Source organism: Haematobia irritans, chromosome 5 (genome assembly GCF_050003625.1).
Source record: "Haematobia irritans isolate KBUSLIRL chromosome 5, ASM5000362v1, whole genome shotgun sequence".
NCBI classification, from domain to species: Eukaryota; Metazoa; Arthropoda; class Insecta; order Diptera; family Muscidae; genus Haematobia; species Haematobia irritans.
Genome location: NC_134401.1, coordinates 137,528,125 through 137,541,530, shown reverse-complemented (window position 1 = coordinate 137,541,530; position 13,406 = coordinate 137,528,125). Strand labels below are relative to the sequence as shown.

At 38.8% G+C, this 13,406-nt stretch overlaps 1 protein-coding gene across 1 annotated transcript; it reads left to right on the top strand.

Moving 5' to 3' along the window:
• Positions 1-6,367: 6,367 nt before the first annotated feature.
• LOC142238991 (uncharacterized) lies at positions 6,368-10,111 on the top strand. The gene is made up of 3 exons (XM_075310753.1): positions 6,368-6,518; positions 6,634-6,739; positions 9,582-10,111. The coding sequence occupies exons 1-3, from the start codon at positions 6,381-6,383 to the stop codon at positions 9,905-9,907; spliced, it is 570 nt and encodes a 189-aa protein (XP_075166868.1). The 5' UTR covers positions 6,368-6,380; the 3' UTR covers positions 9,908-10,111.
• The last annotated feature ends 3,295 nt before the right edge of the window (positions 10,112-13,406 follow it).

The window sequence follows — 13,406 nt, the reverse complement described above, 5'->3', positions numbered from 1 at the left end:
CATATGAGTGATAAACAAGAAACCATACCGAAGTCTGGTAAGTGAATCATTGTTCTTGATGGCCAGATTATTACATTTTTTTTATTAAATATCAAATGAGTTTGTGAGTAGTCCACTAATATTCACTGTAACTGCAAAAATCCCAATAAAATGGTGAAATAATTTTTCAGAGAACAAAGAATGGTTTAAGTTTGGGAAATTGGATAATTCCAATGATTATTAAATTGATGAATACATTGGTTTGTGATATATGGAAAGAGGCAAAACTATAAAACCACCAATTCAGTTTCGAAAACTTTGTCTCTAGTAAAGACTTTTTTTCAACATTTGTGGTATCATCTCAAATAAATCAAATCTATTGGGAATGTATACCCACAAAAAAAAATCGCTTCTGTAACATAACAGGTTGGTTGATAAGTCCCCGGTCTAACAAAGAAAAACATATTTTTTTTGTCAAAATTCGTTTTTATTATTCAACATAGTTCCCTTCAAGAGCGATACAACGATTATAACGACCTTCCAATTTTTTGATACCATTTTGGTAGTACTCCTTCGGGTTTGCCTCAAAATAGGCCTTAGTTTCGGCGATCACCTCTTCATTGCAGCCAAATTTTTTCCCTACGAACATCCTTTTGAGGTCTGAGAACAAGAAAAAGTCGCTGGGGGCAAGATCTGGAGAATACGGTGGGTGGGGAAGCAATTCGAAGCGCAATTCATGAATTTTTGCCATCGTTCTCAATGACTTGTGGCACGGTGCGTTGTCTTGGTGGAACAACACTTTTTTCTTCTTCATATGGTGCCGTTTTGCCGCGATTTCGACCTTCAAACGCTCCAATAACGCCATATAATAGTCACTGTTGATGGTTTTTCCCTTCTCAAGATAATCGATAAAAAATATTCCATGCGCATCCCAAAAAACAGAGGCCATTACTTTACCAGCGGACTTTTGAGTCTATCCACGTTTCGGAGACGGTTCACCGGTCGCTGTCCACTCAGCCGACTGTCGAGTGGACTCAGGAGTGTAGTGATGGATCCATGTTTCATCCATTGTCACATATCAACGGAAAAACTCGGGTGTATTACGAGTTAACAGCTGCAAACACCGCTCAGAATCATCAACACGTTGTTGTTTTTGGTCAAATGTGATCTCGCGCGGCACTCATTTTGCACAGAGCTTCCGCATATCCAAATATTGATGAATGATATGACCAACACGTTTCTTTGATATCTTTAAGGCCTCTGCTATCTCGATCAACTTCATTTTACGGTCATTCAAAATCATTTTGTGGATTTTTGTGATGTTTTCGTCGGTAACCACCTCTTTCGGGCGTCCACTGCGTTCACCGTCCTCCGTGCTCATTTCACCACGCTTGAATTTTGCATACCAATCAATTATTGTTGATTTGCCTGGGGCAGAGTCCGGAAACTCATTATCAAGCCAAGGTTTTGCTTCCACCGTATTTTTTCCCTTCAGAAAACAGTATTTATCAAAACACGAAATTCCTTTTTTTCCACTTTTTTCACAATAACAAAAGTTGATTCACAAAAGACGCTCTATCTCACAAACTAATTGACTTACAGACGTCAAATTTTGACACGAATCATTTGAAGGTTGGTACTATATAAAAAAAATATGCATTTAGTACTAGCGAAGCCATCTATGTGTCAGACCGGGGACTTATCAGCCAACCTGTTATACCCCAAACACATTTTGCTTCAAGCATATACATATATTTTCAGGATTGGTCCAAACAAAATATTGTTTGTATTGTTCAAACATATTATGGTTCACCTTTGGCATACTCTGTTAGAAAAAAAGTTTTAATTAAAATTTCTTTGTGTATATATATTTTTAAGGCGTCAATTGGTTACTTCCATTCTGTTACTTCCAGCATAACATACTCTCTACGTCTCTCTTTCTAAACACATATATGTTTATAGGCTATTTCTAAAATAATATATGTTTGCATCCAAGCATATTATATTTACAAAAACATATATATTACATATTAACATATATGTTCCAAACATGTTATGCTAGTTTATAAACATTTGTGTTCCAAACATATAATTGTTACACCCAAACAAGCTATAAGGGAGATATATCAACCTTCGTCCCTAAAAACAGGCAAAAGGTTTTGGACGTCACCTTGGCCTCGCAAGAACAGAATCATATGATATGTGTGAGGTTTTAAGTCAACATAGCTTCTCAGATCATAGCTACATCAGTTTGAAATTTGATGTTCATACCACCAAGACCATATTTCCGCCAAATATTAGAAAAGCTGATTGGAATCGTTCAATACGATGACACCGCAAAGGATTTCCGACCAATCAGCTTATCCTCATTCCTACTTAAAACTCTGGAGAGGATGCTAGATATTTGTCTTAGAACTGGCGTCGATTCAAGTTTGCTCTCGAAACGACAGCATGCATTCTCGAAGGGCCTACTGAGACCGCATTGCACGAACTAGTCAGTTTTATTGAAAACTCACTATCTGTCAATGAATACACAATTGTGGCGTTTCTAGACATCGAAGGGGCATTCAATAACGTCCGTCCGAGCTCGATATTAAATGGACTGACAACTCTGAATGTTGATCCAGGTATACTTAGGCTGTTAAACGAACTTCTAATGAAGAGACGTATTTCGGCCACACTAGGACAAGTAAACATACAAAGGCACTCCCCAAGGAGGAGTACTATCACCTCTTTTATGGAATGTTGCTATAAACAACCTTCTGGCACTCCCCAAGGAGGAGTTCTATCACCTCTTCTTTGGAATGTTGCTATAAACAACCTTCTGGTTTCCCTAGAAAAAGAAAGGATAAAAGTGGTGGCATACGCAGATGATGTGGCGCTAGCAGTTAGGGGAAAGTTCCCATCCACAATCAAAGATATTATACAGACAGCCCTCCGGATGACTGAGAAATGGGCGAAAGAGAATGGTCTTGGGGTAAATCCTGCAAAGACAGAATTAGTCATGTACTGCAAAGATTGCAAAACTCCCCCACGGTAAAGCCCATATCCTTCGAGGGTATTGAAATTCCCTTTATTGAGTGTGCAAAATACCTTGGCGTTATTTTGGACAGAAAGCTGAACTTAAAGCTTAATATTGATGAAAGGGCCAGAAAAGCTACGGTATCTATTTACGCGTGCAAAAAAGCAATAGAGAAAAAGTGGAGACTAAAACCAAAAATTGTGCATTGGCTATACACGGCAGTGATTAGACCTATAGTGCTATATGGTGTTGTAGTCTGGTGGCCGGCACTTCACCAGCCGACAAATTAAAGACAAAGTTCAGCGTATGGCGTGCTTGTGTATCTCAGGCTCATTCAGTAAGACAGGAACAGATTCCCTTAATGTCATACTGCATCTATTGCCTTTAGACATTTTGGCCAAACAGTCAGCTGCAACAACGGCTGTGCGATTGCGCGAGCTATTGCTGTGGTCGGAAAAAAGGTACGGTCACAGTTCGGTCCTCAAAATAATGTCAGATCTGCCAAACGTAGTGGATTACACTCTGGCGAAACCACTTTTCGACAAAAAGTTTGAGACAATAATTCCCAACAGAGAGGCGTGGTGCACACAGACCCCAGGGAATAAACGTTATATAGATTTCTACACTGATGGCTCCAAATTGGATGGACAAGTGGGTTTCGGAGTATGTTATATTCTACAGACCTGGAACTTCGAATATCGAAAAGATTACCTAATCAATGCAGTATTTTTCAGTCGGAAATATTAGCAATAAGAGAGGTGACGAATTGGCTGAGAAGTAATGTTCCAAAAAATGTTGGCATTAATATATACTCAGACAGTCAACCTGTAATAAAATCCTTGGTCTCTGTGTTCCTTAACTCGAAAACGACCATCGACTGCCGCAAATCTCTCAACGAGATGGCTGAGCAGTACAATATTCACCTAATATGGGTGCCTGGCCATAGGAACATACCGGGGAACTGCGAAGCGGATGAGTTAGCAAAGCTAGGAACTACCTTACATATTCCAGTGGAACTAGAATATGTTGGTAAACCCCTGGCTACCTGCAAGCTCTTACTGCGTGAGAAGGCTGTTATGATGGCAAATGTTCGAAGGGAGAATTGCAATGGTTGTAACGACACCAAGCCAAGATGGCCCCATTTAAACTTAAACCGCACACTAGATATGCTAGTGTTCTCAAGACGTCAGATATCATTACTGATATCTGCTAAAACGGGTCGCTGTCTGATAGGCGAATTTGCAAAAACTATAGGTGCGAAGTATAATGACTATTGTATAAGCTGTCATGATGTGGAGGAAAAGGAATCAATTAAACACCTCTTGTGTGAGTGTCCTGCTTGACATGTTGAAGGCCTTAGTAATCCGCTCCACTGCGTGTTCGATATCTTGCACAGTGCTCATATTTGTCTCTGGCATTTCCGGTATCATCAAATTGAACGATTCCCTATACCTATTCCAATCAGTTTTCCTAACTTTTGGCGGAAATATGGTCTTTGAAGTACGAACAGCCAATCCGAAACTGATGTAGCGATGATCTGAGAAGCTATGTTCCCTCAAAACTTGCCACTCAGATATCTTATCATTCAGTTCCGGAGAGGTCAACGTGACGTCCAAAACCTCTTGCCTGTTTCTGGTGACGAAGGTTGGTGCATCTCCCTTATTGCAAACTACCAGGTTAGTACGCAAAATAAACTCTATTAGCGACTCTCCCCTTGCATTAGTATCACTACTTCTCCAAATACTATGATGGGCATTTGCATCGCATCCCATAATGAGTTTTGTCTTTGTGTTTAGTGAGTCCTCAACTAAGGACCTAACGGCACAGGGTGGCATCTCCCTATCATGTCCCATGTAGACCGAAGATAACCAATATTTGCATTTGGATATCTCTAGACTGGCTACGACAGTGTCAGCATTGCTCAATGAAGGAAGCAGAAACAAGTTTAGTTCGTTTTTAGCAATTATACATGCTCGATTTATATCGTTACCGGTATTATGCAAAAGTTTGAAACCCGGAGTGCTTAATTCACAGATCTTGTTCTTATATATGTATGGTTCTTGAATAAGAACTATATCTATGTCTCCTTTCATTAGGAGAACTCTTAAGGCAGCACAAGCGGCCTTACAATGGTGAAGATTTATCTGGAGGAACCGTAGAACCATCCAAATTTTCAACCACCGTCAAATCAGCCGCTTCAATTGAGTCATCAAGGGCTTCCTCTTCACAGATCTCGGTGACTACCGCAACAATCCGCGGTTCAGCTTTGGTGAGGTTTGAGCCTGTAGAAACTTCCCGCATATGATTTTCGCCATAGTCTGCAGGTTTTATGTCTCCTTCGGCTTCGCTTGGAGATTTTTTCACTGCTGACTCTACCGGAGCCTTGTCCGTTTCGGAATCCTTTGCTTTAAAGCAATCCATAGACCTCTGGTCCGCAAAAGCTATTAACTTATATCGTCCTTGATACCATCCAGCATCTTTCCGTCGAGGACTTGGTCCGGGAAACTTTTTTCGCACCTCTGAGTAGACACCAGACACCGCGTTCTCAATTTCCCCCCATTTTTGCCTTGGAATCATACCATCCAATGCTCCTTTATTAATAATAGCCATCACAAGGCTGTCTTTTGCAACTGAGGCAAACGATCTTTGATCCCGTTTAGAGGATGGCAGCTCATCCGGTGATCGTTCCCTTTTTCCAGCTTCTAGAATTCCTTGAGCCATTTTAAGAAATCGCTTTGCTTAGCCGACAACGTGCTTGGGTCAACTGATCCTAATTTCTTTAGGATAAACAAAGCATTTCTTCGTTCCTTGAATCTCTTTCGAGAGGGATTGCCTCCTTTTGATGTCGTCACCTTAGAAAAGGTTCGACTTGCCAAAGTGTCACCGCCAGTCGACCCATCTACAGGTCGACTAATTGACTCTTGGTCGCTGCCCAAATTTATAACTTCAGTCGTTACCCGTCCACTGGGCCCTGAAGTTAGCAACCCAGTGGATGACTTTGAAATTCGCTGCATGGTGGTTTATTATTTCCACCACACGTGAAATTCGTAATAAGTACTTATTACGATGAAATACTCAGCTATTAGAAAACACGTCCGTTCAGTTCGACGGTTGAATAAGAATAGTCTAAGTGAGCCTGAAACTTAATCGGGCTGCCACTTTAACCTAACCTAACCTACACCCAAACATATGAAAAACAGAATTTTTCGTCTGTGTAGCTTTAAGTTTTTAGCTCCATGCTTTGCTAACACAACCACTGTCCTTAGGTATTTTAGAATAACCACAGTGGTTTATTTATAAATGGGATATATGAAATGAATACTGAAACCCCCATTTCATATACAATAAGTATATTCCAAACCGCACTTATTTTCAGACCATGGAGTATTTCACATATATTTTAATAATCGGATTTTTATGTTTGCAATATTTTAATCCATTGGAAGGCTTAGAAAAACGAAATATACCCTGGTTTATATATGAAAATGAAATGTACTATATAGACACAAATCCAAACGTAAGTCAAAAAAAATTGTTCACTAAATAAAGAAATGAAATATTAATTTTATCTTATTTTAATTTAGTTTAAAAATAATAGTAATGTTTTTTTTTTTGTATAAAAATTTCACCAGTATACATCAAAAGAAGCTGCAGAAATATGTCGCGAAAAAAAGATGATGAAAAAATTTCTCCTTGGACATACCGATGACATATTAAAATATGTAACAGATACTTATGGTAAGAAAAAGAATTTATGAAATATATGAAATATTAAATAGTTTCTAGGTAGTTCTACACTCAAAACAGAGTGAACCTTCCAGGGCACTAACATCAATTTAACTTAATTTTACTCTATGGAAATTATTATGTTTTAGTTTAAATTCCCCAATATCAGAAAGTTTCCTTCACTTTAATATTTTTATGGTGTACGTTAGTTAAATGAACTAAAAGAAGAGAAAAAAATATATGCAAATAAAGCATAGATATACTAAATTTGTATTTTCCACAAAACAATGTATAAATTTAACACGTCCGTCACACTAAAAAAAGCATGCCTGGTTCCAAAGGTTATGTCTTTACTTTAAAAATTTTGGTATTGATTCCGAGCCAAAGAAGCAGAGAATACAAGTAAGGATACTTTTAAGACACAATTCTCTTTTAAATTTAGGTTTTGTGTACTTGCTTCTAGAAAGCAAGTTTTAATTTTTCGCTTTTTCATCTTTTATCCTTCATATGCTATTAAAGTCCTTTAAAAATGAGTTAACGACAACCTTGTTTTCCATATTAAGACTCAACTTCCAGTAGAAATTTCGAAATTTCATTAAATTTAAAGAATTTTTTTTAATTATTAAAATCAAGTTGACCTTAGCCCAATACGACTTCATTGAAAAGTTTATCGACTTTTGGACAAGGAAAAAAACTTTACATTAGAGAAATGTGTCTTCTATGCTAAGCAAAATTTGCATTCGTATTATAAGGACATGAAATCTTTGGCCTCACGACAATATTTTTGCAGTGCATGAACATCGCTAATGACTTTTTAGGTATTTTGACTCCAATTTTTGCCTCGAATACGAACAAGTTACAAGTAAAAAAATTACGTCTAATAATTTTTTTTTTAATTTGTCGAAAAATATTTACTTGTTTTTGTGATATCCGCGCAGTTTAGTTTTCGTTCCTGGTGGGTTCAATTCTTTTCAGTGCGGATTTAAGTTGTAATTGCAACTACGTTGGAACCGGAAATAAAAGATCCCACAATTAAAGGGTGATACGGTCAAACTTTGGTCAAGGGAAAACGCGTGTAAATCGGTGAAATCGTTTATTTAAAAAATCAAATTAAATTTCTTTTTCAAGTTCAATTAGTATAAAATTCAGGAAAAATATTCAGTTAGGCTTTCGCTTTTCCAAATCCGAATTGCCGGGCCTCACGCTTGACACCTGCCATCAGATTTTGTACAGCCACCTTGTCCACCTTCTTCGCCGCAGAAAGCCAGTTTGCCTTGAACTGCTGCTCGTCCTTAGCAGTTCTTTTTTTGGTCTTCTTTAGGTTCCGCTTGACAATAGCCCAGTATTTCTCAATTGGGCGGAGCTCTGGCGTCTTGGGAGGGTTCTTTTCCTTGGGAACCACCTGCACGTTGTTGGCGGCGTACCACTCCATGGCCTTTTTACCGTAATGTCAAGATGCCAAATCCGGCCAAAACAGTACGGAACAACCGTGCTTCTTCAGGAAAGGCAGCAGACGTTTATTCAAACACTCTTTCACGTAAATTTCTTGGTTGACAGTCCCGGAATCTATGAAAATGCTGCTTTTCAAGCCACAGGTACAGATGGCTTGCCAAACCAGATATTTCTTTGCGAACTTTGACAGTTTTATGTGCTTGAAAATATCGGCTACCTTTACCCTTCCTTTTGCCGTATAAAACTCCTGTCCCGGAAGCTGCTTTGACGTAGGTTTCGTCGTCCATTACCACGCAGTCAAACTTCGTGTACAGCCTCCGGGATCGCGTTTTTGCCGTCGTATTTTGTTTATCATCGCGATTTGGAGTCACTACCTTCTTGTAAGTCGATAGTCCGGCTGGTTTTTTGGCTCGATGCACGGTTGTAGACGATACACCCAGCTTATTTGCGGCATCTCGGAGAGAGAGGTTAGGGTTTCGCTTGAAACTACCGGTAACTCTCTTTGTCGTCTCAGCGGCTTCCGGTTTTCGATTTCCCCCCGATCCAGACTTCCTGGCTGTCGACAAACGTTCCCCAAACACTTTAATTACATTTGTAACGGTTGATTTGGCAACTTTTAGCGATTTTACCAGCTTTGCGTGCGAGTAGCTCGGATTTTCGCGATGCGCGAGCAAAATTTTGATACGCTGCTCTTCTCGCTTGGACGGCATTTTGACAACTGAAGAGTGAATTCCAAAATCAAAATAGGAGCAACATTCTACACACACACACCTTCAAAATGAGGGGTGTTCAGGTTTTTTAAATGCAAAATTGAAAGAAATACGTCAAGTTTATATTGACCAAATTTTGACCGTATCACCCTTTAAACAAGTATATACGGCCGTAAGTTCGGCCAGGCCGCAGCTTATGTACCCTCCACCATGGATTGCGTAGAAACTTCTACTGAAAACTGTCATCCACAATCGAATTACTTGGATTGCGGTAACACTTGCCGATGGCAAGGTATCTTAAAACTTCCTAACACCGTCTTCTAAATTGCAAGGTAGTCCATACGTGGTATATATTAAACAACCGCAAAGAATTAATTTTTTATGCATAGAGCTTGATTGAAATTCAAAACAAATTAAAAAAAAGAGAACAAAAATTCGATAAATGAAATCAACATTTTAAAATTATAGAGCTTAGATTTCTAAGCTCTATAATTTTTTCTTTAAATTTAAATTCTATAATTTTAAGATTTTGATTTAATTTATCGAATTTTTGTTCTCTTTTCTTTAGTTCCCAAAAATTTTAAAGAAGCGGTATCTTTGGCTCTGAATCAATATCAAAATCCTAAATGGAAGGCCAAATTTTCAGACTTCAAGTAAAGTTAATTTTATATTATATTATATTTTTTGTTTAGGATTCATACCATCATTTTGGACATTCAACAATGAAGACTATAAACGTTACCCTGGTGTTCCGGAACCCTCATCACCTGATCCCTGCTATAAACTTGACACACGCCAAGGATCTCATATTGAAGGTGATTGTTCTGGCAAAATGGCTCTTCTATGTAGACGACCCTATGTAGGATCAACCATTTATTTCATAAATGGAACTCGCCGAGACATCGGAAAATATGATGTGAAGACTTATTGTGATCCTCATTCCGTGGAATATGATAATGTGATACAATTATGTTTGGTGCGTTATTTTACAGTAATATCAAAGGGAATGCGTGTATGAATACCATTCAGTATCACTAAATTTACCGGTGTATATTTTTTTAAGTACAATTATCATTTTTACAGTACTTAAAAAAACAGCGACACAACGTTATATACTGCACTCTTATTTTCTAATTGTTAATCACTTTTTCCAAATATGAAATATGTTTATAAGATCTAGATTAATTACCATTACGAATAAAAATGCAATATATACTAATAATCATCTCAGCAATTAAGAAGCACAAGGAACAATTATATATGAAAACCTTCAAACTGATCAAATGTTAGGGAGCTCCCATCAGAGATCACATAAGTACGAATACAGTGCACTCGCGGTAACGTGAACACCGCCTAACGTGAACACGCTTTTTCAACCACTAACTAGTCCGTAACGCTGAAAAACATTAAGTTTGGCATTAAAGGCATATTCACAATGCCAAATACAATTCCAAATACACTTACGGAGTTTTTTAATGATCTACTTTGGCTTTTTTCGTGAATTTTATTTATTAGTTTTAATTTTGATACGGTCAAAATTTGGTCAATATAAACTTGACGTATTTCTTTCAATTTTGCATTTAAAAACCCTGAAAACCCCTCATTTTGAAGGTGTGTGTGTGTAGAATGTTGCTCCTATTTTGATTTTGGAATTCACTCTTCAGTTGTCAAAATGCCGTCCAAGCAAGAAGAGCAGCGTATCAAAATTTTGCCAGCGCATCGCGAAAATCCGAGCTACTCGCACGCAAAGCTGGCAAAATCGCTAAAAGTTGCCAAATAACCATTACAAATGTAATTAAAGTGTTTGGGAAACGTTTGTCGATAGCCAGGAAGTCTGGATCGGGGGAAATCGAAAACCGGAAGCCGCTGAGACGACAAAGAGAGTTGCCGGTAGTTTCAAGCGAAACCCTAACCTCTCTCTCCGAGATGCCGCAAATAAGCTGGGTGTATCGTCTACAACCGTGCATCGAGCCAAAAAACGAGCCGGACTATCGACTTACAAGAAGGTAGTGACTCCAAATCGTGATGATAAACAAAATACGACGGCAAAAGCGCGATCCCGGAGGCTGTACACGACGATGCTGACGAAGTTTGACTGCGTGGTAATGGACGACGAAACCTACGTCTAAGCCGACTACAAGCAGCTTCCGGGACAGGAGTTTTATACGGCAACAGGAAGGGGAAAGGTAGCACATATTTTCAAGCACATAAAACTGTCAAAGTTCGCAAAGAAATATCTGGCTTGGCAAGCCATCTGTACCTGTGGCTTGAAAAGCAGCATTTTCATAGCTTCCGGGACTGTCAACCAAGAAATTTACGTGAAAGAGTGTTTGAATAAACGTCTGCTGCCTTTCCTGAAGAAACACGATTATTCCGTACTGTTTTGGCCGGATTTGGCATCTTGCCATTACGGTAAAAAGGCCTTGGAGTGGTACGCCGCCAACAACGTGCAGGTGGTTCCCAAGGAAAAGAACCCTCCCAAGACGCCAGAGCTCCGCCCAATTGAGAAATACTGGGCTATTGTCAAGCGGAACCTAAAGAAGACCAAAAAAAGAACTGCTAAGGACGAGCAGCAGTTCAAGGCAAACTGGCTTTCTGCGGCGAAGAAGGTGGACAAGGTGGCTGTACAAAATCTGATGGCAGGTGTCAAGCGTGAGGCCCGGCAATTCGGATTTGGAAAAGCGAAAGCCTAACTGAATATTTTTCCTGAATTTTATACTAATTGAACTTGAAAAAGAAATTTAATTTGATTTTTTAAATAAACGATTTCACCGATATACACGCGTTTTCCCTTGACCAAAGTTTGACCGTATCACCCTTTATTTTTCCGATCTCTTTTTTTTTACATTGTAGTTAAACTAACAGGTTGGCTGATAAGTCCCCGGTCTAACAAAGAAAAACACATTTTTTGTCAAAATTCCTTTTTATTATTCAACATAGTTCCCTCCAACAGCGATACAACGATTATAACGACCTTCCAATTTTTTATACCATTTTGGTAGTACTCCTTCGGTTTTGCCTCAAAATAGGCATCAGTTTCGGCATTCATTGCAGCCAAATTTTTTTCCGTGCGAGCATCGTTTTGTGGTCTGAGAACAAGAAAAAGTCGTTGGGGCCACATCTGGAGAATACGGTGGGTGGGGAAGCAATTCGAAGTCCAATTTATGAATTTTTACCATCGTTCTCAATGACTTGTGGCACGGTGCGTTGTCTTGTTGGAACAACACTTCTTTTCTTCTTCATATGGGGCCGTTTTGCTGCGATTTCGACCTTCAAACGCTCAAATAACGCCATATAATAGTCACTGTTGATGGTTTTTACCTTCTCAAGATAATCGATAAAAATTATTCCATGCGCATCCCAAAAAACAGAGGCCATTACTTTCCCAGCGGACTTTTGAGTCTTTCCACGCTTCGGAGACGGTTCACCGGTCGCTGTCCACTCAGCCGACTATCGATTGGACTCAGGAGTGTAGTGATGGAGCCATGTTTCATCCATTGTCACATACCGACGGAAAAACTCGGGTGTATTACGAGTTAACAGCTGCAAACATCAACACGTTGTTGTTTTTGGTCAAATGTGAGCTCGCGCGGCACCCATTTTGCACAGAGCTTCCGCATATCCAAATATTGATGAATGATATGACCATCACGTTCCTTTGATATCTTTAAGGCCTCTGCTATCTCGATCAACTTCATTTTACGGTCATTCAAAATCATTTTGTGGATTTTTTTTATGTTTTCGTCGGTAACCACCTCTTTCTGGCGTCCACTGCGTTCACCGTCCTCTGTGCTCATTTCACCACGCTTGAATTTTGCATACCAATCAATTATTGTTGATTTCCCTGGGGCAGAGTCCTGAAACTCATTATCAAGCCAAGTTTTTGCGTCCACCGTATTTTTTCCCTTCAGAAAACAGTATTTTATCAAAACAAGAAATTCCTTTTTTTCCGATTTTTTTTTCACAATAACAAAAGTTGCTTCACAGAAGACGCTCTATCTCACAAACTAATTGACTTACAGACGTCAAATTTTGACACGAATCATTTGAAGATTGGTACTATAAAAAATAATATGCATGTAATACTAGCGACGTCATCTATGTGTCAGACCGGGGACTTATCAGCCAACCTGTTAAAGAACATCTTTCGGAGGACAGTTTTGTAAGTTTTTCTAAAGATGTGCCTTTAGAGGAACTTCCAAAATTTGTTGCTGGGTCTTTCTAGGAAGCAACTTTTCTTAGAAGTGTTTGTGCTAATAAGGATTTTTAAACTGTCAATTAGTTTTACGTGAATGCTTTCTTTAATAGAGAATGAATGAGCTCTGAATTCAAAATTTGGTTTTATGGAGCCCATATTTAAAGTTCACCAAAAAGTGTCTTTATTTTAAAAGGAAAGGAATCAAAAGAAGGCGAAAGTCATTGGATCCACTTGTTTTGGATGTGTGGTCGTTTTATATATGACTTACACTTTTATATGTCCCATTTTGTTGATCCTGAAAGTTTAGGCCTTACCCCAG